We start from the raw sequence: 25,223 nt of genomic DNA, 5'->3' as shown, positions 1-25,223 counted from the left end.
AGAGTAAGAGTAACCTACATACAGTAAATGCCTCTTATGAAACACAGTGTGAGCTCAGTAAGTCATTCTGACCTCTATTCTGTCACATCCTCTGTTGTGAGAACACAGTTACATTATGTAACCAATGCATCATAGAGACACACCATACAGCAATGACAAAATAACATAAAAACATCATATAAAATGATCTTTCTTCTAGGACTTTTAAGAGACAGATGACCAAAAAAAAGGTACATCAAACAACAAAGAGTGTCGGAATAAAAGGAGCTGCTGACTGTCAGCGCGCACGACAGGCACGGCGTCTCCAGCGTCGCATATCAAAGATACTAAACAGTACTGTAATCCCAGACTTTGATCACGTGAGCACAAACTTGGCCAAATGGGAAGGCGAGTCTCGGTAGTACGCTTCCGACCGCCATTACATTACAATGCGTGGTGGGCAGGACGATCGTGCGCGAAAAAATGCTACAGCGGCGCTTGGCGTAAAGCAAACAGACACAGAGGGCGAGGAGGATGACACACTCAGGCTACACGCACACTTATTTACCAATATAATAACACGCTCTGAGAGATAAACAACGAGGAAGCAGTCGCCGCTGAGGAAACCGTGCACGCATTTTGAGGATTTAATTCAACAAATCATTTTTTCCGAGGAAGGAAGAGGATTCGCTTTTAAATGTCGTTAAGAAAAGATCTGCAGCATGCAACATATTCTTTATGTCAGTGATCGGCGCCAGACGCTGTCACTTTTGCCTGAACTGTGCATTTAAAATAACAAATCTGATATTTTTTGTGCAAGATTGCTGTTGTGGCCGCGAGAGGACGTTTCGTAATGATATAAAACTGAAAGGAAGGAAGGAAGGATTTTTTTCGGTCTACAGAAGCCTGTTTGTCGTTTTCCTGGTGGTGGAGTATAAGAATAGTTTCTCTTGTCTGAACGCTTTGACTCATGATTCGGGGGGTTTACATGGGAACCCGCTCGACTTTGTCCGCCCTGCCACGGAGGAGCACCGGGTAGCTTTTCTTTTTTTCTCTCCCAGCGACCCCTCGCCTCGTCTGCGGTCCGTTTAATTGAAGAGCAACAGAGGGATTAAACATTCCAGCTCGCAGCAGCAGCGCCTGTTTGTGTGAGGCAGACTGGGCTACATTGTGAGAGGAACGGTTGTGGTAAGAAAGACGGCTATAAATAGCTCGTGCAATTCTCGAAAACTATCACAAGTGGTGCATCAGCTTGTGGAGCAGACGGAATCAGATATCCTGCATGTAACATCTCGGCTTCAACTTAATTGTTTTTGCAGAACGAGTGATAGCCGATTCTTTTATTTTTTTAAAGTTTTGACTGTTAATTTCGCATTTTTGGGGGGCGCGGAAGAAAAAAGGAGTCGCTTCCTCTCATGGATTATGCTCATTTAATGATGAAACTATCAGCGGAAAAGACTGATATGGAAACGGGCTGATCTCTCTCTGGATTGAAATGGATACGTTTCTCTGCTCCCCGCCTTTGACAATGATCACATTTGGAATCGCCTGACCTGGTTTGTAACAATGTTTTGATCGCCGCACACGCTTTGGATTTACATTACAACATTATATCCGCTGTGGGGCTTCATGGATGCATTCTGCACTTCTTTTTGAATACGCCCATTCCTCTTGCCCGACAATCCCGAGTCTATTATCTGGACCTCTAGTGGGGTTATAAGCCTGCTTGTTTTGGCAGACTTCGTCCGGGAACCGATTTGTCAGCCCTGATCGGTGTTGTGATACCGATGTAGGATTTCGACATGCCCAGCGCTGACGACCCCAACGGCGGACGATTATGACTACAACAGCGAATTGGGTGGCTAACGGGGCAAGCCTTGAGGACTGCCACTCCAACATCTTCTCTCTGGTACAGTATCCATAATAAATCATTGCACGTCATGTCACAGACACGCGCGAGCCAGCCAGTTGTGATTGACAAGTCATAAGACCGGTGGGAGGCACGCTTAAATGTGTGTCTGCTGTACAAAGGTGAACCAATAGCTGATGTTGTTATTAGGTAATCATTAACACGGGTTAATGGTCTGAGAAAAAGCACCATATTTCACCGCTAAGCTTGATATAATAAGACATCTCAGCCCTGAGGCTAAAATCAACATGGTTTTAACACTTTATTTGATCTAATAATGCTTAAAATGCCATTTTCAAAACAATTTGACCACTTATTTTGCATGCATTTTGCAGTTTTGGCATGGTTTTAGCAGATAAACAAAAGATAAACACTAATTTTCCTCCATCAAGAGTAGAGTGCTCTAACCATTATCCTCCTCCCCCTTTTTAAATAATCATTTTGCTGGAAATGTAGCTGGAACTCTGTTGCATTGCCAGGCAACTAACTTGGAAAGAAGGCGTGCTGCTGCCTCTCAAATATTTCTAAAGCCAGAATGTTTAAAAAAAGCTTTTCTGATCTTCTGTGGGTAATAGTTTAACGTGCTGATCTACAAAAACGTCTCACCGAGGTATAAATGAGAAGATTAGGGATAATTTTGTGGGAATGTGAAGTGAGTGGCACACAAAAGCAACATTTTTTTTCTAATCAAAATTGATGTCTCCCAAAGAACGGAAGGTTAATAGGATTTTGACAGACAGCGGCATGTATCACAGTGGAAACAACACTTTTCAGTTTATCTGGGGAAAAAAAAGGTGTTTTTTGGACTCTGCAGGCTGTAACGTTTTCTGCAGTGTAGTCGCTGGTTTTTTCGAGGGTGGAGGAGATTGAGCAGTGTGTTTTCACAGTTTTCATCCTGCAATCAGCGAGTTAACTGTCCTACTACAACAGGCAGCCAAGTGGAAAGGCATGCGGTAGCCTGAGCTCAGGCGCAGGCTGCTGAGAACCACAACAACATAGGGGTCCTGAGGGCTTTTTAGGTGATCATGCAGGTTGTCCACTGGCAGCAGCAGCTCCCATCCCATGCTGCACTGCACAGGTTACAGCAGAGCTAAAGAAACACATGCCACATGGTATGGATTATGATTGATTATGGGTGGATATAGAAGAGAAAGAAAGTCTTTAGTAATCACACAGCTTGCAGGAATCTCTAAAATGCCAAACAAACCATTGGCAGTTCTTCCTTTTTATGTATTTTAGTAGTTTTGTGACTGTAAGCAGGAAGAGACGGATTCAAAATAGCATCTTAAGCTATTCAAAAGCATCTTGTTTGAATTTGTGCTGCTGAGATAAATTTGAAAGCACTCCAGTATCAAACGTCTTAAATTCTCTCAGTCTGACATGTAACAGTGGAAAACAGCGATTACGTCTCTGTCAACGTCTCAGTTGAGGTTATTCCCTGGTGGAACAAGCTTTCATTCACTCGCCGTGGCATTGTTGGCCATCACGCTGGCCCTGTGAACATCCCTTTCAAACCGAGGGAGAAAGAGACCATCCATCAGCTGGCTTGTTGAGAATATTTATGACTGGCTAGTGCCACAGCGGTTGCTCACTGGCAGGGCTCCTACAGGGAAGTCCAAGACCAAACAAAACACTAATGACACACCAAGTGTCCTGGTTAGAGGATAAGACCGACACAAAGAGGCAGAGGAGACGGACAGAGGGATGCAGATTGCATCCTGATGTTGAAAATGAGACATTTGTGCACGATAAGCTGTTCTTATCACTGGGATCAGGTGTGAATATTGATCCAGCAAGAGACGGCTCAGAAAAATATGTAATTTATAAATAAATGCTCAGTTATGATTTCCTGCAGGCTTATTACTAGTGGTGAAACATTTACTTGTTTAACTGAAAATTGAGAAAAAAAAAAAAAAAAATTGCAAATTTGAAAAAAAAAAAAAACATAGGCATAGGTGCATATGAAAATTTTATGTCATGAAAATCCTGGCCAAAATAATTACGCTTCATGTTATAATCCTGGCTGATGATCCTTAAATTGGCTTCAAACTCTTAAAGTAGCACTAAAACATATTAAAATCACTTTACCTTACATTTAGCTAAGAAGCACATGTTTTTATTGCAACACAGATATGACACACATATCATAATCAGAAATTATGAGGTCCTTTTATTAAAAATGTCATAAAAAGGATATTGATGACCATTCTGATAATAAAAAAAAATCACCAACCTAAAGGATTTTTATCGCGATAGAATCATATATCGTCCCATCACTAATATATTTAAATTATAAATAAATTATCTATTTGTTATGCTGGGATATTGCACTTCTGCCTATTGCACATAGTAGTAATTTAGTAAGTAGTCATTATATTAATAATTGGAGTCTTTTCTGTGAGAAAAAAAGCCAAACATTTCCTGCTTTTTCTCTGTTATCACTGTAAATGGAATATCTTTTGGAACTTTGCCTGTTGTTTCAGCAATTTGAGGATGTTGCCTTTTGTTTCCAAGAAACTGTAATAGGCAAACACAACTAATCCATTTAGAGTTCCAAAAATGACAAGAATACGTCCTCTCGGGTTGATCTTTCTTAACCTTTTCCTCCAGGTCATCTTCTTACATAAAGGTCTCTTGGCTAACCAGTGAGCGCTCTGGTCTGACAGCCTGTTAAACAGCATTCCAACATGCACTAACCTCGTCCCTCACACAGATTTACCGGCTGTTATTGCAACCCGCATCAATAAAAAGTACCTTTAGAAAGCATAAGTGCCCATACTGTGGGACTTTATGGGGACGCGGCAGATTACTGTCATGCGCTCTGTGAGGCCCGTGTCACATACTTGAGATCGCTGCCATCACACAACCCACAAAACAACTGTCTTGTGTTGCTGGTGATCATCCATCTGTGACAGAAAGCAAACGAGACCCTTGTAAGTGGGAGAAAAGATCCAGAGCTGGTGTGCTAAGTTGAAGTGGCGGCGGCAGCAGAGGAGGGAAGGGTGGAGGACGAGAGGAGAAACAGAGGAATGTTTTCAGCCGAAGGAGTGACTGCAGCGGAATCTGTTTTCATTTTAGGAAAGTATTATGACTGATGTGCATTTCCTGACTGCTGGCCTCAGCCTGTTTGAGAGAGAAACAGTGAGAGTGAGACAGAGCAAAGGAGAAAATTAAAGAGCCAGGAACGTAATGAAAGAGAGAAAGAAAACAGTCATCTTTCTGTGGACTGGGCCGGTTCTTATGACGCTGCCGACTCGAGCCAAGAGTCCCAGCCTGAATATGAAATGCAGGGAGACAGTCGAGAGCCTCACAACGCAGGAAGCCTCAGTGTGTGTGTTTGTGTGTGTATTGTAAACACCGTAAACCATCGAGACTCGGGAGACAAACTTCAAACACCCATCACATTATACATACACAGACAAAAACACACACGGATGCATTCACCAACACGGAGAGGGGAAAAAAATAAACACCCACATGCACACACAAACATATGTATCGCAAATGCAACACACATGCACACACTAAATCCTCCACCCACCCTCACATGTTTTATTGCCTTTTATTTGGGTTGTGAATATATCCCAAGGACGCGGGCATGTACAAACATAGGTAGAATGCAGCCGCCTTAATTAAAGGACTTCCTCTGTCCCCTCGACAGAGTGCAACACTGGTAATTAAGTGTCCTCAAGTGGAGGTCTAATGTGATCAACTAAGAGGTGCTCATTAGCCAACTGTATTCCAATAGAGATCTTGCATGTATAATGATGATGCTACTGTCTGGCATGGAAATAAAGTGCAAAGAGATGAGGCAGAGGGAATACCATTAACAGCAGTGTCTTGATTTATGGCAGGTGAGTGGCCGTGCCTTGTAAGAAGAAGCAGGTAATCAGGGATGGTGCCTTTTTAATATAGGCTGTTTGCATTTCCTCGTTATTAATGGTGGTGGATATTACAGGGATGCTTAGGAATGAGAGAGAGGCGGCGGTTGGATAAAGTGGTGTCCTGATTTGCTGCGCGGAAGAATCGGTCAAGTTGGAGTTTGTGCATCGTTTGTGCATCGTTTGTGCTGATATGATACCTGAGTGTTTGTACTAATACCGTAGCACCAATTTACTTCATCAGCTAATGTGATCCAAGACACTTACTTGTGTATTATGACATAATGGTGTTGATTATACCCAAAAGTACATGATGTTGTGGTCCAAAGCAAGGGTGCATAACTAACGATTGCTTTCCACTAGCTAACAGCAATAAATGGCAGCTAACTGTAAGCCAACTTCACTGTTTTGGCTGATGCCCAGGATGCCTGCTCTAGCCTCCAGAGTCTTTGTTAATAAGTTAAGTGTTTTGTGAAAATTCTACAAGGTACCTTTAAATAAAATCCAAGTAGTTGCACGAGAATTTTACATAAAGAAAGTGGATAAGGCAAGCAATTTTCTATAATTTTGATATTGTCAACAATTACCATAAAAGATTACAACCAAACCAATATGGTATTTTTGAGACTGATGCCAATACTGATTTCAGATTTGGAAAATTCATCTATAACCGATATGATGGCTGAAATAGTATCTGTTTGAGCTGGAATGAAAATATACCTTTTTTATGTGGATTGTGCAGAGATTTCTCACCACTCTGCAAATGTACCCAGAGAGCTACTTTCTCAAACATAAACTTTATAAAATTATATTAAAATTGTTATACATTATGATACATTATAAAAACTATGTATTACATTGCTAGCCAATTCAATAAATGATAACTGAGAAAATGAAGAACGAATAGAAATCAAATGAATAGGTACTGTTCAGTTTCAGTCAATTGCTATCTATTACTAAAAAAAGGGAATACAAAAATGAACAGCTAACACCATTTGTAAATCTGCATTATATATTATACACAGTGTGTGTATATATATATATATATATATATATATTCATAACAGCACATATTAGACAGCATATACACTGATCACTGATATCGAAAGGCCTTTGATGGGCCAATATCGGCCGATAATATCTGTCAACTCATATATCTGTCAGGCTCAATAAAAGACCAGGATTAATATATAAACCAAATATAAACTTTTATTTTAAAAAAGGCTACATGATTTCCACTGTAGTTTTTAACAAGTTTTATGAATAACTGGTGTAAATGATTTTGTTTGGCACTGTTTTCTGCCTCTGCGGCTTTGTATATGTGTGGTCTGAAGGAATGACTCAAAATAATCTAGAGTGCCTGTGTTCATTGAAATGAAGGAAGATGTCAGACATGTCAGCAGTTTGGCTCATCGATGCGTTTTTAATAGTTTTTGCACAACAATTGAGATGTAAGGCACAGAGGGATAAAATGCATCAGGCTTTGGCTACGCATGTTGTCAGCTGCTTCAATTAATTCTTGTTTTTGGTATCCTCACAGGATTTCTTAACAATGAAATAAATATCACCAGATTTTTTCTTTAAAGCATCTGATGAAACAATCTGATAAGTAAACATCACTGTGAGTCTGCCAGCTGTTGTTTCTTGTAAAGACTCTGGAAGAGTAGTTCATATTGAGATATCTAAGGATGACATTGAAGCCTCGCCAGCGTCCTCTTACACAAGCAGAGGATGAGTCCAGGTTTCCACGGCATCACCCCCAGTCTTCTGCTGTGTGCCCTACGGAGCAGCTCCATCTGGTTGCTTCTCATTCAACAGTCCACCCCCCTACGCCCAACCTGTGCTTTTGGCTCCGCTCGCTTGCAATTCTGACAGCTAGCTCTGGCTTCACCTTGAGACTGTGTGTGGCGCCTCCCACTAATCTGCCCCTGTCACTGCTGTGGGAATCCCTTGTCATCGCAATAGGACTCAACCCGGCAGTGGCCCACCTGTGTGAGCGTGGCATTCTGTATGTCAGACACAGACGTACAGGCTCCTCAAATAGTTTGCTGCCATAACAAAATGATTTGTGAACAAGGATTGCTCACTCGTTCCTCTGTTTTTACTACCCATCTCTTTTCTATTAAATTCTCCCAGAGTGTAGTCATGGATCTTATCTGAGCAGTAGGCTTGTCAGGGCCCTGCCACAGAGGTGAAGAACGGTTCAAAGATGGACAGGAGGGAGGAGGAAGGGAGGGAGGGAGGGAGGGAGGGAGGGAACCACCGCTGGTCCCGGAGCTGGAAATGGGACGGGATGGGCAGGAGTATTTTAGAGCACGGTGGCTTGAGTGTGAAATATGTAAGCCCTGCAGTGCCAGCTGTGTTTCTATTCTTAGCGCCCACTGGTGTTCCTGCATGTGTGCAGGGCAACAGAAGGCTGAGTGGGAAAGGAGGATTGGTAGGAATGGGCAGTAGCTGGTGCCACCAAATGCTTGTGATTGCTGGAAAGTTAGCTAGTTGGCTGGCATGACAGAAAGATAGAAACAACAACATTGTTGCCATGGTGTTGCTGCTGCTGTGTTTCTTATGCAGCATTTTTTAATTACTCAAAAGTAAAAGTAACAATACCACACTGTGCAAACAGTTCAATACATTTAAAACAACAGGTGAAGTGAGGATAATGTTGTCAGTAGCCCACTTGTTAAAGACATACTCGATAATGAATGATAGCTATCATCCTGATGGATCCTTTCTTTTTAGCTTTGAATAATTTGTCATAAAAGTTAATGCACCGGTAATTTAGTTTTATTGAAAACTCAAGTAACAGGCGACCACATTTAAAAGTGAAGCATTTTCTTTTTAAATAAGTGCTCAGATGACTAAAATGTTTTACTAAAATCCGGTTAAACTACGTGGTTAAAAATAACCAAAATGTATTAAAAAAAAAGCTTGATAGAAGTCAGTTTATAACGAAATGCAATGATTAAAATAATAGATTTATCTCAGTTTGAAATTTGTTGGAAGCAACACAGTTATACAAATACATAACATAGGTTTAAGATGCTTTCATGCAAAAGTTGCACATTATACCTTTAATTTTTTAAATAGAACTCAATGATAGATAGTAATATTTGAGAATCTTACTGTTTGTGCAGTATGTAAAGAGAAGTAACTGGAAAATTATAGCTCTTACATAAATGCACTGCACTATCTGTCTAGATAAAAGGATTAAACGGCAAAACATATTATACTCAGGTAAAGTACATTAGAATTACTTAAATACTTGAGTGAATAAATGATTTCCTCCACTGCTGAATTTAGTTGTTCTGTCTCATGTAGTGAGACACATTTCCAACTCAAACGCTCAGGTTTCTCCTCTACGGATTAACACCACTTCCCTCCAAACTATTACATCTTGGAAGTGTGTTGCAGCGCTGCCTCTGGTCTGTACCCAGAGTCTGAAGCCTGCTGTCTGATTGGTCGATAAATTCCAAAAACAGATAAAACTTGTTTTAGATGCTGCTGCTGCTCCCTGTGTCATCGCATGGTCTGTTTGCAATCTCCTCACCTCACCTCAGACACCTTGACAAAGATATTTTCTTTAAAGGGAGATACTGCCCCGCTTGTAACTGGGCAAATATTTTCTGCAAGCCAGACAGCTTTGCCAATATCATGGTTGGCTGGGATTCAATTGCAGTTAAAGCACACTTAGGTTAAAGGGTGTCTTTTAGAGCTGCAAAACAAGGGGAGAGAGAAGACATTAATGTTGGCTGCTGTGCTGTTGCAAATTCTAATTATCATGTGTTCATGTTCCATTGAGAGATTATCTGCGACCAATCAGACGGGCACTTGATGAGAACAAACACATTATGTGCACACTGTTGATTCACAGCCGTTTGTGGTGCATTGATTCTCCCCACGCTGCCAAACGGGGCTCTCTCTCATCTTGAATTAGGCAGACACCCATGATTTTTCAGATGCTAATGAAAATTTGTACAGCTCCATTTCAGTCCTGGCTTGCCACGCAGAATAAATGGACTTTGCAGTGTAAAAGTGAGACACAAAGGGTTTGATAGAGTGTTTGCCAGGCATGATTGAGTGTGCATGGAGCTGCAGGGTGTTGTTGGCGAAGATGCATGCCATGGTACCATTGTATCTGTAAAGAGTGAATGGACAGGAGCGCAGGACTTAAGTGGGATTACATAAGGATGTGTGTGTGTCGAACTGGTTAGCAGAAGTGCCGTAAACTTCTAGTGTTAGAATTCTGATTGGCTGCCACTCCCATTTGAGTAAGCAAACAGATTTCAAGCAGCAGCCAGGTGAGTTGCAGGTTGAAACCTGTTCAGGTGTGACCTACGCTGAAGTTAATGGCTTGGCCCTGCCTACGTCCTGCACACACAGACAGACATGCAGACATGCAGCGTCGCTGCTTTCCAGTTTTTCTCCTTTTATATTTTGTTTATCTGGTGTGTAATGAAACAAGCAGAAGTCATGCTGATTTTTGCGGGGCTGTCATTTTATCTGAAATGGCATCCCCCTGGAAGAAAATCAATGCAGGAAATTACAAGCCGAATTAGATATTTTTCATAGCGCTTATGCTCCATTTGCCCAATTTCAGGAACAATCAGACTATTAACTACTTGTAGGCATTTCAGAAGCCTCCATGCAGTGCTAATTGTACAATTACTGCATTGAATTCTTTCATTCTCTTGCTAAAGAAACTCAGCGAGTAATCCTATAGTGCAGTGTTCATATCTCGCCTCTGGTAATCCCAGGACTTTCCTAATGCATGTATGACGTGCTCGATAATATCTTCAGCTAAAATTGAGCTCATGGATTCCAGCTGTGAGGGAGCAAATGCAGCAGATGTACAGTCGACTCCCAAGTAGGGCTGGGCGATATGGAGACATATCACAATGTTTTTGAACAAATATCTCAATATTGATTATATGTGATGATGATGTTGTAGGGTTGAGTATTGGTGAGACACATAAGCTATTTGGTCCAAGACGTTAGTCTCAAGTGATTTTTTTCTTGTCCACGACCAGTCACAGATAAAACACAAACATTCAGGCATTTACCAACCTGAGTTAGTCTTCAAATGACAAACAAAGCTTGACGTCGTAGTTACTTGGGAATGTTGAACAGACACTTGTAATGTCAGTATTGACAAAGCTGAACATTTTTAAAAATATTTTTAATACTTAAACTAAAAACATTTGAGTCACCATGTCTACTTCAAGTTAAAAGTCTCTAACTTCAACTTCTTTTGGTTCTTTAACAAAATATTTATGCAGTGAGATTTTTTTCATAAATAATAATTGGAAATGTTGATACAATGACTATATGAGTATAGTATAGTGTAATATTAAAACAGCTAGAACCGTCTAGTAAATTCAGAACTTTACCAGAGCCCAACAGATGACAGATATTATCAAAGGCCTATCAGTAACAGTGTGTATGTTGCCCGCTGTGTGCTGGTATGAAAACATAAAACGCAGAAAATGTAGCTTGGCGTGATTGAGAAACTATACTTTAAAAAAAAAAAAATAGTCAGCAATTGACTGAACAGTAATGATGGTTATTTATTGATCTATTATCTATTTATCTATCTATTTGTTTTATTCCTATTTTCTCAGTTATCATTTATATAATTGGCTGACAATGTAATACATTGTATGTATAATGTATAATAAAGTAAAAGAGTGTTACATTATTAAAAAAGTTTTATGTTTGAAAAAGTAGTTCTCTGGGTACATTTGAGTGGTGAAAAATCTGTGCACAATCCACATAAAAAAGGTATGTTTTCATTGCAGCAAAAAAAAGACTTTATCAGCCAGCATATCTGTTATGAATTTCCTCCTCTGAAATCAGTATCTGCATCGGTCTCAAAAATCACCATATCGGTCGGGCTCTAAAAATTACATTACTTCACCGTAATACAGCCTTTAAAAGCAGAAAAAGACATATTACGACATCCACAGTCCAAGACGATATCTAGTCTTATATGATGTCATCGGTATAATCAGCCCTACTCCTTTGTGATTTTTATAGTAAAATAAGGAACCAAAGAAATGCTTGAAACATTATATTTTCTCTGTAACCCTGGAGACAGAAATCTCAAAAATTGAATACCTTGCTGAATTCCTATAGATGTTGTATGTTGCCTAGCAACTGTTTTTACTTTCTCCCTGTCTTCTGTTTTTCCTTCTTTGTGATTCTCAGTTTTTTCTGTCTTTGTCTGTGTCTTTCGCTCATTTCTCCCTCCCCGTGGCTTGTCACGGTTAATTAAGTTACACCAGAGACACTAGTAAAGCAGAGACTGGTTTATTTATTTGCATGTTAATAATTTAGACTAAGCAGGGCCACTGCTTTAGCCTGTCCCATAACGCTTTAAAAGCAGCCTGACGCTGCAGCTTTATGTTGTTTTATTTGCCAAAAGGCTGGGGATCCGGTCAGCTCTTTCAGATGCTGCAGTGCACTGTACACAATGTCTCGCCGTCCGTATTGGTCTTCCACTGCTGTCGCCACCTGCCTCCCGCCTCCCGCCTTTCTTTGTGTCAGGTGAGAAGTCATGGCTTGATGGAGGCTTTCTGCAGCGTGATTGGCAGGTCTATCCGTCACTCAGCCCTGGGGACTCTCGCTGCTCTAATTAGGTCGCTTGGCTTGCTCACCTCCCAGGGCTGGATGCTACAGCAGAACACAGATCAAATGACGGTCCCTTGTTTTGTAGGGACTTGTAAAGGTGGCGGCAGAAGGCAGAGGAAAAGCATCTGTTTAGTGTCTGCAGCCCCAGAGGCCTTCTCTCTACACCTGTTTGGTGCTTTTGTGTCGCTCTCGCTCCCTCACAAGTGCAGTAATGTGCATCGCTCTTCATTTGTGGTGTAAAATGCCAGAGGGGATCGCGACTCCTTGTGGGTTAATTTGATTTCAGCGGGTTAATTGATGAAGGGGGAGTCGTTGCCTGTTCTGATTTCTGCCACTGGCTCTTCTAACTGGCGACTTCTCACTGCTGACTTAGCAGCACAGCCACCTTCATTGTCTTTGTTCACGTTTAGTATTCACACTTGATTTTTCATTAAACTGCTTCAGTATGGCACCTCTGACAATTGTGTCATTAAAATTGTAATTCTTAAGACTTCAGTCTTGGTTGATGGTGGTAACAGCAAGTGTGGCTTAATACGACAGCAAACACTTGAGAAGCTACTTTGTCAGGAATACAGCAGAAGAGCAATGGGTGTATCTGTTGCAAATAAACAAACTTTTCCCATCCTGTATTGAGCAGCCGCCATCAGAACTCATCCCGTGAACGATGCAAGTAGTTTTCTGCACAACCGTAGAGATATGGCCCAAATTATAAGGGGAAAATGTTTTCACATGTTTTTTGTCAGAATTTTAAAATTATTTTCCAATTGATTTTTTTTATGCCTAAATTGCAATAATTCAAATTGCCTCACTTTAGTTTATGTAAAGTTTGAAGGAAGTTATGATTTTTATTGTTGTATTCTATGAGTAATGTGACGTCCTATCTATTTCACGAAAAAACAAAGTTGGAGTTAGAACTATGATTATTTTTTAGATTTTAAATTGGGAAAAAAGGGTGAAAAAATCCATACGTGTTGGTCAATAGTGATATTATGATGGCTGCCACTAATAAATAAATGTATGGGAACGATGGGAAATACTTAAATACTACACTAGCTTGATGAGCAGGGGTGGCTAAATGTAGCAGTTTTACTTTACTTTAAAAGTACCCGGTATGTATTTTTAATGAATTCTTTTGTATGTGTACATTGTATTTGCCATGTTTTATGCAGTATACCAGGTGCTGCTGAAAAAAAAGCTAGAAAGACTTCCTGTCATGTCATATGATGTTCGCTGTTTTGGGAAATATGACTCATGACAAACAGTCTCTAGAAGTGTATGATTCAATGTTTTACCATACCATAATGTTAAACAAAATTTCAATAAATCATAATATCTAATGTAATTGGCACTAAAGTATCATGATAGTATGAAATCATGAGAAAAGCATATTGTTCCAGCCCTAAAAGTTACATTTTTTATTCCTGACAGCACTAACTTTTGAGAAAAATATGTTAAATTTTTTGTGACCTTTTCACAATAAAAGCTTCCCCATGTTTTCCAAGTTTAATGCATTTAATGGAAACTAGTAGTAGTCGAAAATGTTCGGTTGGCATTAGGAGGTATTTAATGACGACTGTAGGAGAGTGGACAGTAGACAATGAGGTCGATATCAAAGAGATAAAATTACAAGCAATAAGGCTGGATTATGTAAATGTATTGTTTCCTGTGCTTAAGTAAGCAGTTTGAATTGAGCATGAAAATGCGCACTTTAAACTTAAGTATTTCTGCTGAAACATCAAATAAGTTGTATTGGGTCAATTCTCTCCGTCTGTTAGAAATAATTGAATTATACACTGTTCTTTGACATTGAATAAAAAAGACATGAAGTGTTGTATGTGTCTGGTAAAGACTATAGTGTTATCTAAAGACTCGCAGGCATCACAAGCGATCCGAACACAACCCAAATATTGGCAGCTTGTCAAGCGTCTAAACTGATTTGACGTTGATGAGAAAGCTATGCCACTCTGACAGAATAAGTGTTTCACTTGTGCCAGAGTAGGTAAAACTGCTGATACACGCTGTCTCTCAATTGCCTAAAGTGCCTCCTTTGTCAGACTATCAGACTGTGAGGCTCTTACACCGCTGTGAGATTCCTAAAGAAGTGGCGTCTCTCTACGATGACGTTCTCGACGCTTTCTGTCAACTTTGATAGAGCGCTGGATGAAAATGTCCACATCAGCTGCAAGAAAAATGTGCTTAATGAAGCTCAGACAGCTGCATATAACCGGGCTAAAAACTAATTTTTATTAACGTCTTTTGCAAATGCATGCATTTTTAATGATTGCTCCATAGTCGTGTTTAAATATGCTGGTATTACACACCTTTTTGTATCCCAGGCAGCTGCATAGCCTTGTCTGTGTGGAAAAAGTCCAACACAAACATCCATTCAGCTGCACGTTGGGAAGTTTAAAAGGTCCGTTCAAAAGGTCCCACAAGTTTTTTGAGAAAGAACTGGAGAAGCAAAAATATTTTCAGTCTGCAGAAGTGCATGTCAAGTGTGTTTTCCTCTCAGCGTTGCTATCTAAGTAAGCGGAGGTTTCCTCTGCATTGTAAAGCTCCTGGGCTTTAAAACAATATGCAGTATACATTGTGTGCACTATATGTGCCGATCTGTTTGACAAACCCTTTGTATCTCCTCTCTGAATCACATGGTTTATCCAGTACTTTCTGTTTGAGCAAAGTATGCCAAAGATTAAAGTCCCGACTTCCATATTTCCCTTTGATTACAAGCACATGTCTGCTGCACTGACGTTGACCCCGACTTGGGATACAGATTATGTTTCCCAAGCCTGGGCTCAGTTCACCTTATATTCAGGAAATTATTTTTAACTCTGGTTTTAAGTCGAGCTTCCTATTTGAAATCAATGTTCAAAGAATACAAAAACATGTAAAGTAAAAGAGAATCCATCTCCCTGCCAGAAAGAGAAAAAAAGGTGGATTTTAATAGAAATAGAGCGCAATCTTCCACCTCCTCCGTGCTAACTGAAAATATTCAGGAAACATAAGGTTGGCTGTTATCTTTTCTCTGTTTACTAGACAAAAAGACATAAAGAGAGGAAGGCGAGAGGGAGAGCGTGAGATACTCCTGGGTGTATTCAATATGCATCCGTGACAGTGAGAGAGTGCTGAGAGATGAGAGGGAGAGTGGACACAAGAAAGATAATAGAGGTGAGAGTGAGGTCAAAGCTCTGGTTCGTCTTAGCAATGGGAGGAAAAGCTCTTGTTTTTGGTCCTGCACTCAATCAGAAATTGAACCAGCTAACCAACAGAACACAGGGCCGGGAGAAGTGCTGGCTTTATTGACAGTGAAACAAAATCCACCGTCTTTTCCCTTGACCTCTTCGCCTTTTTACCCCAGTGGTAGTTTTTTAAAAGAGACGGAGGCTTCTGCCTGGAATAATCGTTGATTTGCTCTTTCGCACTTTGAAGGATGGAGAAGAGTTTTCTGCTTTGGGTACATACTGTATCTGCTCTGCTCTGTGCCAAACGTACATTCACTGGTAGAAGTAGAGCCCCACTAATTTATTGAAATTACCCTATGACAGACTTATCTGTTTCTATGCACAACATAAAAACCTTTTTTATTGAACATATAATGCAGAAAACAATGCTGGGGGTGATTTAAAGTATGTCATATAGCTATTTAAATGGTCAGCAATTGACTAATACTGAATGTACACTATTAAGCGGCTTATTTTATTTATTCTTTATTTTAAATGGTCAGCAATTTACTGATACTGAACATGCAACACTATTTTGTGGCTTATTTTATTTATTCTTTGTTTTAAATTTTCATCAATTGATTTATACTAAGCATGCAGTTCTATTTAGCAGTTTATTTTATTAGTTTTATTTATTTTTATTTAAATGGTCAGCAAATGACTGATACTGAACATACAGTACTGATGTTTATTTAGCTAATTATTTTAATTTAATACATTTATTCTCAGTGTTGAGAATGGGTTGACAATTTAATACTTTGTATATAATGTTCTTTAATACAGTTATTTGTTTATGAAGCAGCCTTCAGAGTACCTTTCCACAATTATATTGTTGAACAATCCACATAGAAAATGTCTATTTTCATTTCAACGAACAGAAATATACAAAATGAGTGCCATTTTGTTTATTGATAACAATTATTATTATTTTTAAATTGGTATCTGTATCTGTCTCAAAAATGCCATATCAATAAGGCTCTACTGTCTAGTACATTTTTTCTTAGAGAGTAAAATTGTAACCTTTTGCCACCTAAAACACTACTTATATGGCCTGTGCATGGTATAATTTATCCTGATTGGTAGACTTTCTGTATAATCTTGGTTTCAAGTTTGCACTTCAGCAACTTTCACCCCCAATTCTTTTATGACTAACAATGAAAGAACTGTAGCAAAAATGATTAAAGGTTGTTTTTATTTGCGTGACAGGATTTTTCTCACAACACTGATTTGTCACCAAAGTTGCAGAGATAATAGCTCGACACACTTGACAGGTTTTCTATGCTTTCTTTTATGTGTTACAAGTGATAATTTATTCATACAAATATAAGAATTGACTGTTTTCTGGCACTGTTATCACTGTGACTCCAGACTTTCTACATGTTGATGCATATGTGAACATACAGGGCAGAAAATATACACAGAGCTGAGCTGTCATCACTGACAAATAACTGGACATCAGCCGGAAAATATGTCTGCCTCCTGATGCATGTCAGTGTCTTTGAGCACTTCTGGTCTGCACATCATCACAGCTGCTGTGCTTCATGTGTGTGTGTGTGTGTTTGTGTGTGTGTGTGTGTGTGTGTTAGTGTTTGTGTGCAGGCATGTGTTTGGATCTGCCTGGGAGCATGTGACTGCAGCTCTGTTCCTCTTCCTGCAACTGTGCCACAACTAATCCTCAGTAGTATATAGAAGCCACTTCTGCATGTTTAAATTAAACATTTAAACTAAGCTCCTATTGGTTGCCTTAAAAACACAATACTAGCTTCACAAGCCAGTATCAATCCAACATTCATGGTAAGAATACTAACCACCATTACATGTCACTTAGCTCATTAATGTTGAAGTTTAATCAAGGGGCATCCAAATAAACAACTTTTAACTAAAGTTGAATTAAGTTTAAACTCGGGTTAACCATGCAACAAACCGTAAACGTTATGTTGATTCACGGAAAAATTGGCAACATTAGCCTACTGCTCCACAAAATCCAGTATTTGAAATTATATATTTATAACACGTGGAAGCTAGTGTCGTAAAGTTTTGGGGCAACTTACCGTGAGTAATGTAGTGTAAGCTGGGATGACACCAACAGACAGGAACGTCTATCCGTCCCAGTGTAGCATCATGTAGCCTAGCTTGTTAGCCTCGGTAGCCTTTGCTAGCTCGGTAGCTTCGAGCTAGGTGTACGTGTTTCTGCCGCCTCAGCTCCAGCTCTCTGCCCATTTTTTGGATTATCCTGGGAGTTGGGTGGAGTCAGCTTTGCCAAGATAGCGACTGTGGGAACACCCACAAGGCTTCATTTGCGCTCTTCAGAAGCCTATGGATGGCGTCACGGAGGCTACGTCTATATTTTATACAGGGATTACATATGCAGTGATTGACTGTCGGACCAAGTTGGAGATAGTGTGTTAGAGGTCACGCGCAATGTCAAATATTCTATAAACATATAAGCAAAAAATAAATAAATAAATTATTCAAATGAATTTGATCAATATACAGACACACACATAATGAACAATATCCAGATCATCGCAGCATAATTATGTTACGTGTAGAAAGTGCATCCCATAATGTTTAGCAGAAAGACATTATCGATAAAATGTCTAAAGTAACTGAGCAGTATTATAGATGTCCTACCTTTTTAATTCATGATTGCTGAAATACTGAATTGAGAAAAAAAAGGAAAAAGTTGCACAAAATACTTTCAAACCACAAGTTATGTGTTCATAACTTGTTGAGATACACTCATTTTTATTGACTATAACAAAAAGTGAAAGTAAAATTCACATTGTGCACGTTGGGGGTTACGCACAGTCACGCGTAATCATGCGTTCACGTGTGCACATGCATGCACCTTTTATATACTGCCATCCTCCACAGGGGTTGTGCAGGGTGTTAGGTTAGTGATTTACACATGGCCAACAAATACACAGCACCTGTGTTTGAAAGACGTAGTGCAGCCTCTGGCCATTTAGCACAACATTTCACCTGAAAATACAGCTTGTTATTGGAGAATTATTAGACCCCAAGCCATATTTCTGCACTAGAGAGTAAACAGATTTTGCCTTGAAGCCTCCCTCCACTCAATAATGTGTTTTGGTTATTGCTGCTGCACTTGAATGTTTGACCTTCACTGTGCAGAATTATGTATGTGCAGTTTGTCACTAAAGGCTGATATCAGTTTCTCTGTGCTTACTTTACACCTGTCAGTTTGTATTTATAGAAATGATTTCATGACATTATGAAAGCCGATATTGTTGGGTAAAGGAGAAGAATTTCTCTATTATAGGGCCTGACCAATATGGGATTTTTGAGACTGATACTAATTTTAGATGGGAAAAATTAGCTGATTACTGATGAGACAGACGATAATGGAAATTTTTGCGCTGGAATGAAAATAGATCTGCTTCATGTGGATTGTGCACCAATATGACCATACAGGTAAAATAAATAGCTAAATAAACATCTGTACTGTATGTTTAGTATTTTTCAATTGCTTTAATTGTGTTTTACAGCAGCTCTTTGTATGAAGCATGCTGTATGAATAAAACGAATAAAGAAAGGATAGAAAGGATAGTTTACAATGATAAATGAACGATTAATAATGAATTATTATTATTTTTTAATTGGAGCAGTTTTTCACTGAAATTCCTCTTAAAGTCAGTAATGCAAACAATGCCTCTATTTATCGAATGAACTATTTCTTGAAGGAGGAGAAATCATGGATATATCATAAACTATATCATATTATTTTAAACAAGGCATATTTGCATACAGTATTCACAGATTCTGGATTCTTCAGTGAGGGAGAAGGATTTTTAAAAAGGATGGCAATGTTGCTCTGGTGGTTTGGTCAGTCCAAGACTGTGGTGCAGACAGAAATTGTGTACAGACATTAATGTTAACCAGAGGGTGAATCATGCTGACTTTGTTGACTGTTCTCTTGCACATTTGTGGCTTTGAGTGAAATGTCTTGATAATTATTGGATGAGCTGCTGTGAAATTTGGTGTCCACATGCATATCCCCTTCAGGATGAACTCTGTTGTTATCTTAACTTTTTCTTCAGGTTATAATTTCAACTTGTCCTTAACCTTGGGTGGATGACTAAATATCTGGAAAAATATTTACTATAAGTTTAGTTCTAATTAGCAATTACATTAAACTAAGCTGGTGAACACTGTATTGAACACCTGCATTGTCTTTGTCACTGTAAGCATGTTGGCATCCTCACATAACTGCTAACATGGCTGCAGACTTTTTAACTTTTTCATCACATCACACTCCAATTATTATTCCAAGCAGAATATTTTTAGATAAACCATGTCTGGAGGGGATCTTCATCAATCAATTCACCAGAGAGCATGTGTTGCCTCGTAAAACCAACAACTGGTGTGTGCTTTTACTGTGAATATATTTTTTGACATTTCACTTCTCCGCGCTGCCTTGTCCTGATTCAGTAGCTGCAGACAGCTGTGTCAAACAGCGGAGGAACTTTTGACATTGACTGGGAGTGACGAGGCAGTGCAAGCAGATGTCTTCCTCTTTGCTTTGGGAGAAACGGCATCCTTGACCTTGTCATGGCTAATTTTAGGGCTTGGCTTATCACAGTGCCAATGTTTATATCTCCCATTACACACACTGTCATTACAGGAGGGACATGCTTGTAATTATGGGTGCATTCTGCAGCCGGGATGTTCCTGGGGGTCATGTGCATACCCGGGTTTGCAGAAGATGCATGTTTTTTGCACAGACTTTCCTTAAGACTTTTGCTGGATTCTCGGTTTGGACACATGTTTCCTTGATCCCTCCTTTTTTATATGCATGAAAGCCGTGCCGCCTCCTTTTCTTCATCCACTCAAAGACACTGCAAGCTTCAAATATCTTTGGAGCGTCTCCTTTCTACCTGTCCCCTTGTTAAAATGGGTCAGTATTTCTTCTTCCCTCAGCTGGTCTTGGATGTCTTGGCGGCCGCGCCAGTGTGCCAAACATGATCCTCACAGCTGGGTGAACACAGGAGAGGAGGGCAGCGCGACGCACACAGAGAGATTTCCCCCCCTGCCTGCCTGCCAAATCTCTGTCCTGTTCAACAATGCCTTTTGTGCGCTCGACTCATTCATGCAGAAATACAAACACAAGGACACAAACAAACACGAGAAAGAGTTTCCAAAGCACACATGAGCATCACAGGGTCACTGGCGTGTGTGTGTGTGTGTGTGTGTGTGTGTTGTTGCTTGTTTGCATATGTATGCTCATTCACAAAATGTAAAATGATGGGAGTAGAAGTTTGGCTCCATCACCGGCTCATCACTAAATGTCTCATGGCGGAGGGCCTCCACGCCCAAGTCTGCTATAGGCAACATAAACACCCATCATCCCATTAGATTAAATGGAGGAGATGTCAGTCGCTGGGCCAGGCTCCAACCATTGACCCCACCACTATTTCCTCTCCTCTTGTCTCTTACTCTCTGCATTTCAATGCCGTCTCTCCTGTAGTAGTTCATTCGGTGCATTTCACTCAAGGCCGTCCTTTATGTCCCGCCGTCACTCCCCGCCTCTTCTCCCTCACACTCTTTATTGTGTCTTTAGAGCATCGACAGCAGCGAGCGGAGGTATCAGTTAAATAAGGTTATAACAACACAACGGGGAGACGTTAAACGTGCTAACACATTTACACACGGATTGTAGCTGTGTAAACAGGAAGCCAGTGGAAATATAACACAATCGTACACTGTTGTGCTGTTATTGATTGGGGCAGCATTGTCTGACGCTTGCTTTCATGTGAAGGAAATCTATGCACGCTGATGCACAGCACTTCAAGGTTAACAGCACTAATAAGGCTGTTGTCACGTTATAGATTTATGCATAATGGCTGTTTTATATTACTGGATGTGAGATAAATGTTAGATGAAAACATGCGACTCGAATAAAAAGAATTCATTGATGCACAGTTCCATATTACATTTGTGGTTGCAGTTATTTTCGCAGATGTTCTTGGTTTATCAATTCATTGTTTGGTCTGTCAAACGTCATAAGATGGAGAAAAATGTCTGTCAGTCTTTTCATGTGCCAAAGATGACAAATTCAGACATAAGAACAAAAGTACAGAACCAAAATATAATCAATTTAAAAATAGAAGTGCACTAAAAGAGCGCAGATCTCCAACAAGGTTTAAAACTCAATTGCAATGTTAAGGAATGTGAAAAATAAGGTGCATATCTTCCCCAGGATTCGGATTGGTGCCAGAATTTAATGGGTCTTCCTTGGCTCAATGAGGCCGGAAAATAAGATAATACAAATAATCAAAAACAATATAATTATGTCCATCATATATTTACATATTTTTCTATGACGTCTGTATTGCATCGATATTCACATCATTTGGACAATGATTTATGTCCTGATCACTGAGAAAATACTTCAATAAATAATTTAATACAATCAATCAAGTATTTAGTTCAAACAGGAATATACGAAAGTGGTTATTTCATATAGACTATTTATTAATTTGTGTTTTCTCTGTATTTCTGCTGGCAACTCATACAGAAAACTGAAACTGAAAAGCAGCACATTAGAGAAGCTTGAAAGCGAGCATATTTGGTGTTCTTGCTCGAAAAATACCAAGTGATTAATGGATTATCAAAATGATTGTGGATTAATTTTTCTGTCGATTGACTTATCAATGAATCAGCTAATTGTTTCATTACATTTAACAGTGTTTAGACTGAAGACAGAGTGAAATTACTTTATTAGTCGCTCCACATAATAACAATGCTGTATTATACTCTGAGGTTGTTAAATGGACTGTTTACAGCAGCAACGCTTTAATCATTGCTCTCTCTCTCCTCCCGCAGGCGGAGCTGACAGGCATTAAATGGCGTTGCTACAGCTTCCGTGGCAGCGGGGAGTACGGGCCGGTGATCTCGGCCCCGGCCCAGGACGACCCGGTCCTGCGCAGCTTCATGCGCTGCGTGCAAGCCAACCTGCTGTGCGTGTGGCGGCGCAAGATCAAGCCCGACGCCAAGGAGCTGTGGATCTTCTGGTGGGGCGAAGAGCCCAACCTCTCCGATGTCATTCATCATGAGCTGGAAGGTGAGCATCTTCTATCTATCTCAATTATTTTTCCATACCGTCGGGCTTCCGTTCATGCTCTGGAAGTTGAGGTTAGAGGCTCGTACAGACGGTTTAATTTTATGGTTGCTTTTTATTATGTTGCACTGGATTATATAGACTGAAGGGTGATTACATGGAAAACAGTCGTCTTGCGGTTTTAGTGGATTGTATGTAAAACTGAACGAGAAGTAGTGAAATATGTGTTGTGTGCAACATGAATCTGAGTTTACGGTGCAGCGTAACGCCTGTATGTTATACAGGAGCTGTCCAACATAAAGAAGCTCAGTATTATGTAGATTCACGCCGTTTACTGTGCTGCAGATTCAAGCTGTTTGTTTAAGACGTGCAGGGCGCATTGATCTCCTCCTATATTTGAGCCTCATATAGCACATATCTGAAATGTGTTTGCTTTGCAACTCAACTGTTTATATGCTGCTTCAGGACTATCACTATGATGAAGTGCACAGCAATAGGAGGAGATTTTTCTCGCCAGTATTTACAGTGGGTGTGAATGTGTGTAGTGAAAATTACACTGAGATATCTCACTTGAGACAGTGCTACTGTCAGCACTATTGTCCCTATTTATAGAAACATTTTCATTATCTCACCGCGCACGTGTGTGGAAGTCTAACATATCGACTAAGCCTCTGGAAGACAGGGACAGGAGGAAACAGGAGAGGGATTATATTGGGTTTGGTTTAGCAGAACAACAGTCAGGAGGAGAAACGCAGGAATATTGGATGGAGAGGTTGAAGCGATTGTGAGAATTTCAGTCCTCGGTTACCTATTAAAGCTGACTTGATGTGAAAAGGCCTCTCAGGCACTGCAGTAGATATTTGACAGATGTTCTTACTGCTGGTGGGGAGAGCCCAGACTGCACAAGCATGTGTAATAGAGGAAGATGCAGTGTACCTTTCAATTGAGTTTTGTTTGCATCACAAACTCGCGCTGAGATAACTCGCTTCCCCAAACTACATCTCCAATCATCTAATGGCAAATAGTTGCATCATCCGACTCTGATTTTATCTGGCCTTTTTGATCATTTTATTTTAAAGTGCTTAGTGATCTTAGAAGAAGCATGGAGGATGATAGCAATCACAAAAACACACAGAGTCAGTGTGGTAGAATTTCTGCTTCCAGAGCAAAAGTGTTTAACAAGAAGCCAGTAGCAGTGTGAAATTTTAGCATTACCTCACCAATTTGCAAGCTGCTAGCTGGCAGCCTAAACCGTTGATTATGGCTCCTTTTAAGTAGCACATTGAGGTCTAATAAAGTTAATAACAATCTTGACCTATTTAATTACATTTTTACAGCTATTGATTACTTAGATGAGTCACCAGTCTGAGGATTACGCTGATTTGTCTGTGCAGACCATGGATATGGAATATAGAAATAAATGTGAATGATCTGACTTTAGAGTCAACCTCTGGGTCTGATATTGTGTAAGTGCCTTAAACCTACATTCTAATGGCCAGCTGTCTAACTGGGCGACCTTGGTAAACATTTTCCCAATGACTTTATGGTCTCAATTGCTTGTTTCAAGTCTTTTTCAATACAGCTATGATATATATTTTATAAATTATGCTCCCAGAATAATGTTATCCTCCTCCCAGAACACATACGGGACCAGCAGAACTAAAACAAGTTGGATTATTACCTGCTGAAAATCAAATTAAACAACTAAAACTTAACTATATGTTTGGTTTAATTTACAAAACAGCTCCAGAATAAATTAACTATTATATTTAGCAAGCATGAGTAAGCAAGTTAAATAGCAAAAAGCTAATTTTAATAATTTAAATTTAATTCGAATTAAATTCTAAAGCTAATTCTTTAAGTTGATGTCATCAGATGTCTTATTTTGTCAGATCAACCGTCAACCCCCAAATATTCAATTTAATCTGTTTTAAGACGATGGAAAAACAGCTAATTCTCTATTCAGGAGCTTCACTTGTTTGAATTTTTTGGGCTAGTAAAATGGTTAAAAAAAAACCTTAAAATATCACTAATGGACAGTCCAGGCTTTGAATTAAATTCAAAGGCAATTACCACTAATTTAACATCATACAAGGCTGCTATGGAGAGCCTATGTTAATGTGGGGGGACTCTTGAGGAGGATTACTCTACAATACATCAGATATACAGACACACACACACTCACACACTCACACACTCACACACACTGCATACAATTATGATAATAAGACTTCTTTACTTCTCTTGTAAGATCTCACAGGTTTCCCTGTGCAATTCCTATTAAGCAGTGAAAACAGCACTTGGGGTGTGAGAAAGAGTTGATAATTGTTAATTAAAGTGAAGCTGGATTTCTTCCAAATTAGAATCAGTTGTAACACGGGGAATATCAGTGTTTTTCTGAGTCTTAAAGAGCTACACACCTGAATTTCTATTCACTGTGGGAATGTTTTACGTGTTAGATTTCTCTCCCTAATGTCGCCTTGACTTCTTCCTCTCTCCTCACCTGTGTCATTCTGATCTGT

The 25,223-nt window shown here is 39.7% G+C and overlaps 1 protein-coding gene across 1 annotated transcript in view; it reads left to right on the top strand.

Moving 5' to 3' along the window:
- Window positions 1-450: 450 nt before the first annotated feature.
- The window catches only part of LOC131992282 (mediator of RNA polymerase II transcription subunit 13-like), a 98,950-nt gene continuing 74,177 nt past the window's right edge, over window positions 451-25,223 (top strand). Inside the window, exons 1-2 of the mRNA XM_059357801.1 lie at window positions 451-1,888; window positions 22,467-22,704. Coding sequence (XP_059213784.1) covers window positions 1,817-1,888; window positions 22,467-22,704 — 310 coding nt within the window. The 5' untranslated portion in view covers window positions 451-1,816. The remainder of the gene's footprint in view (window positions 1,889-22,466; window positions 22,705-25,223) is intronic.

Source organism: Centropristis striata, chromosome 19 (genome assembly GCF_030273125.1).
Source record: "Centropristis striata isolate RG_2023a ecotype Rhode Island chromosome 19, C.striata_1.0, whole genome shotgun sequence".
In the NCBI taxonomy this organism is placed as follows: Eukaryota; Metazoa; Chordata; class Actinopteri; order Perciformes; family Serranidae; genus Centropristis; species Centropristis striata.
Note: the sequence above shows the minus strand (reverse complement) of the source record. Positions and strands in the feature narration are given on the sequence as shown.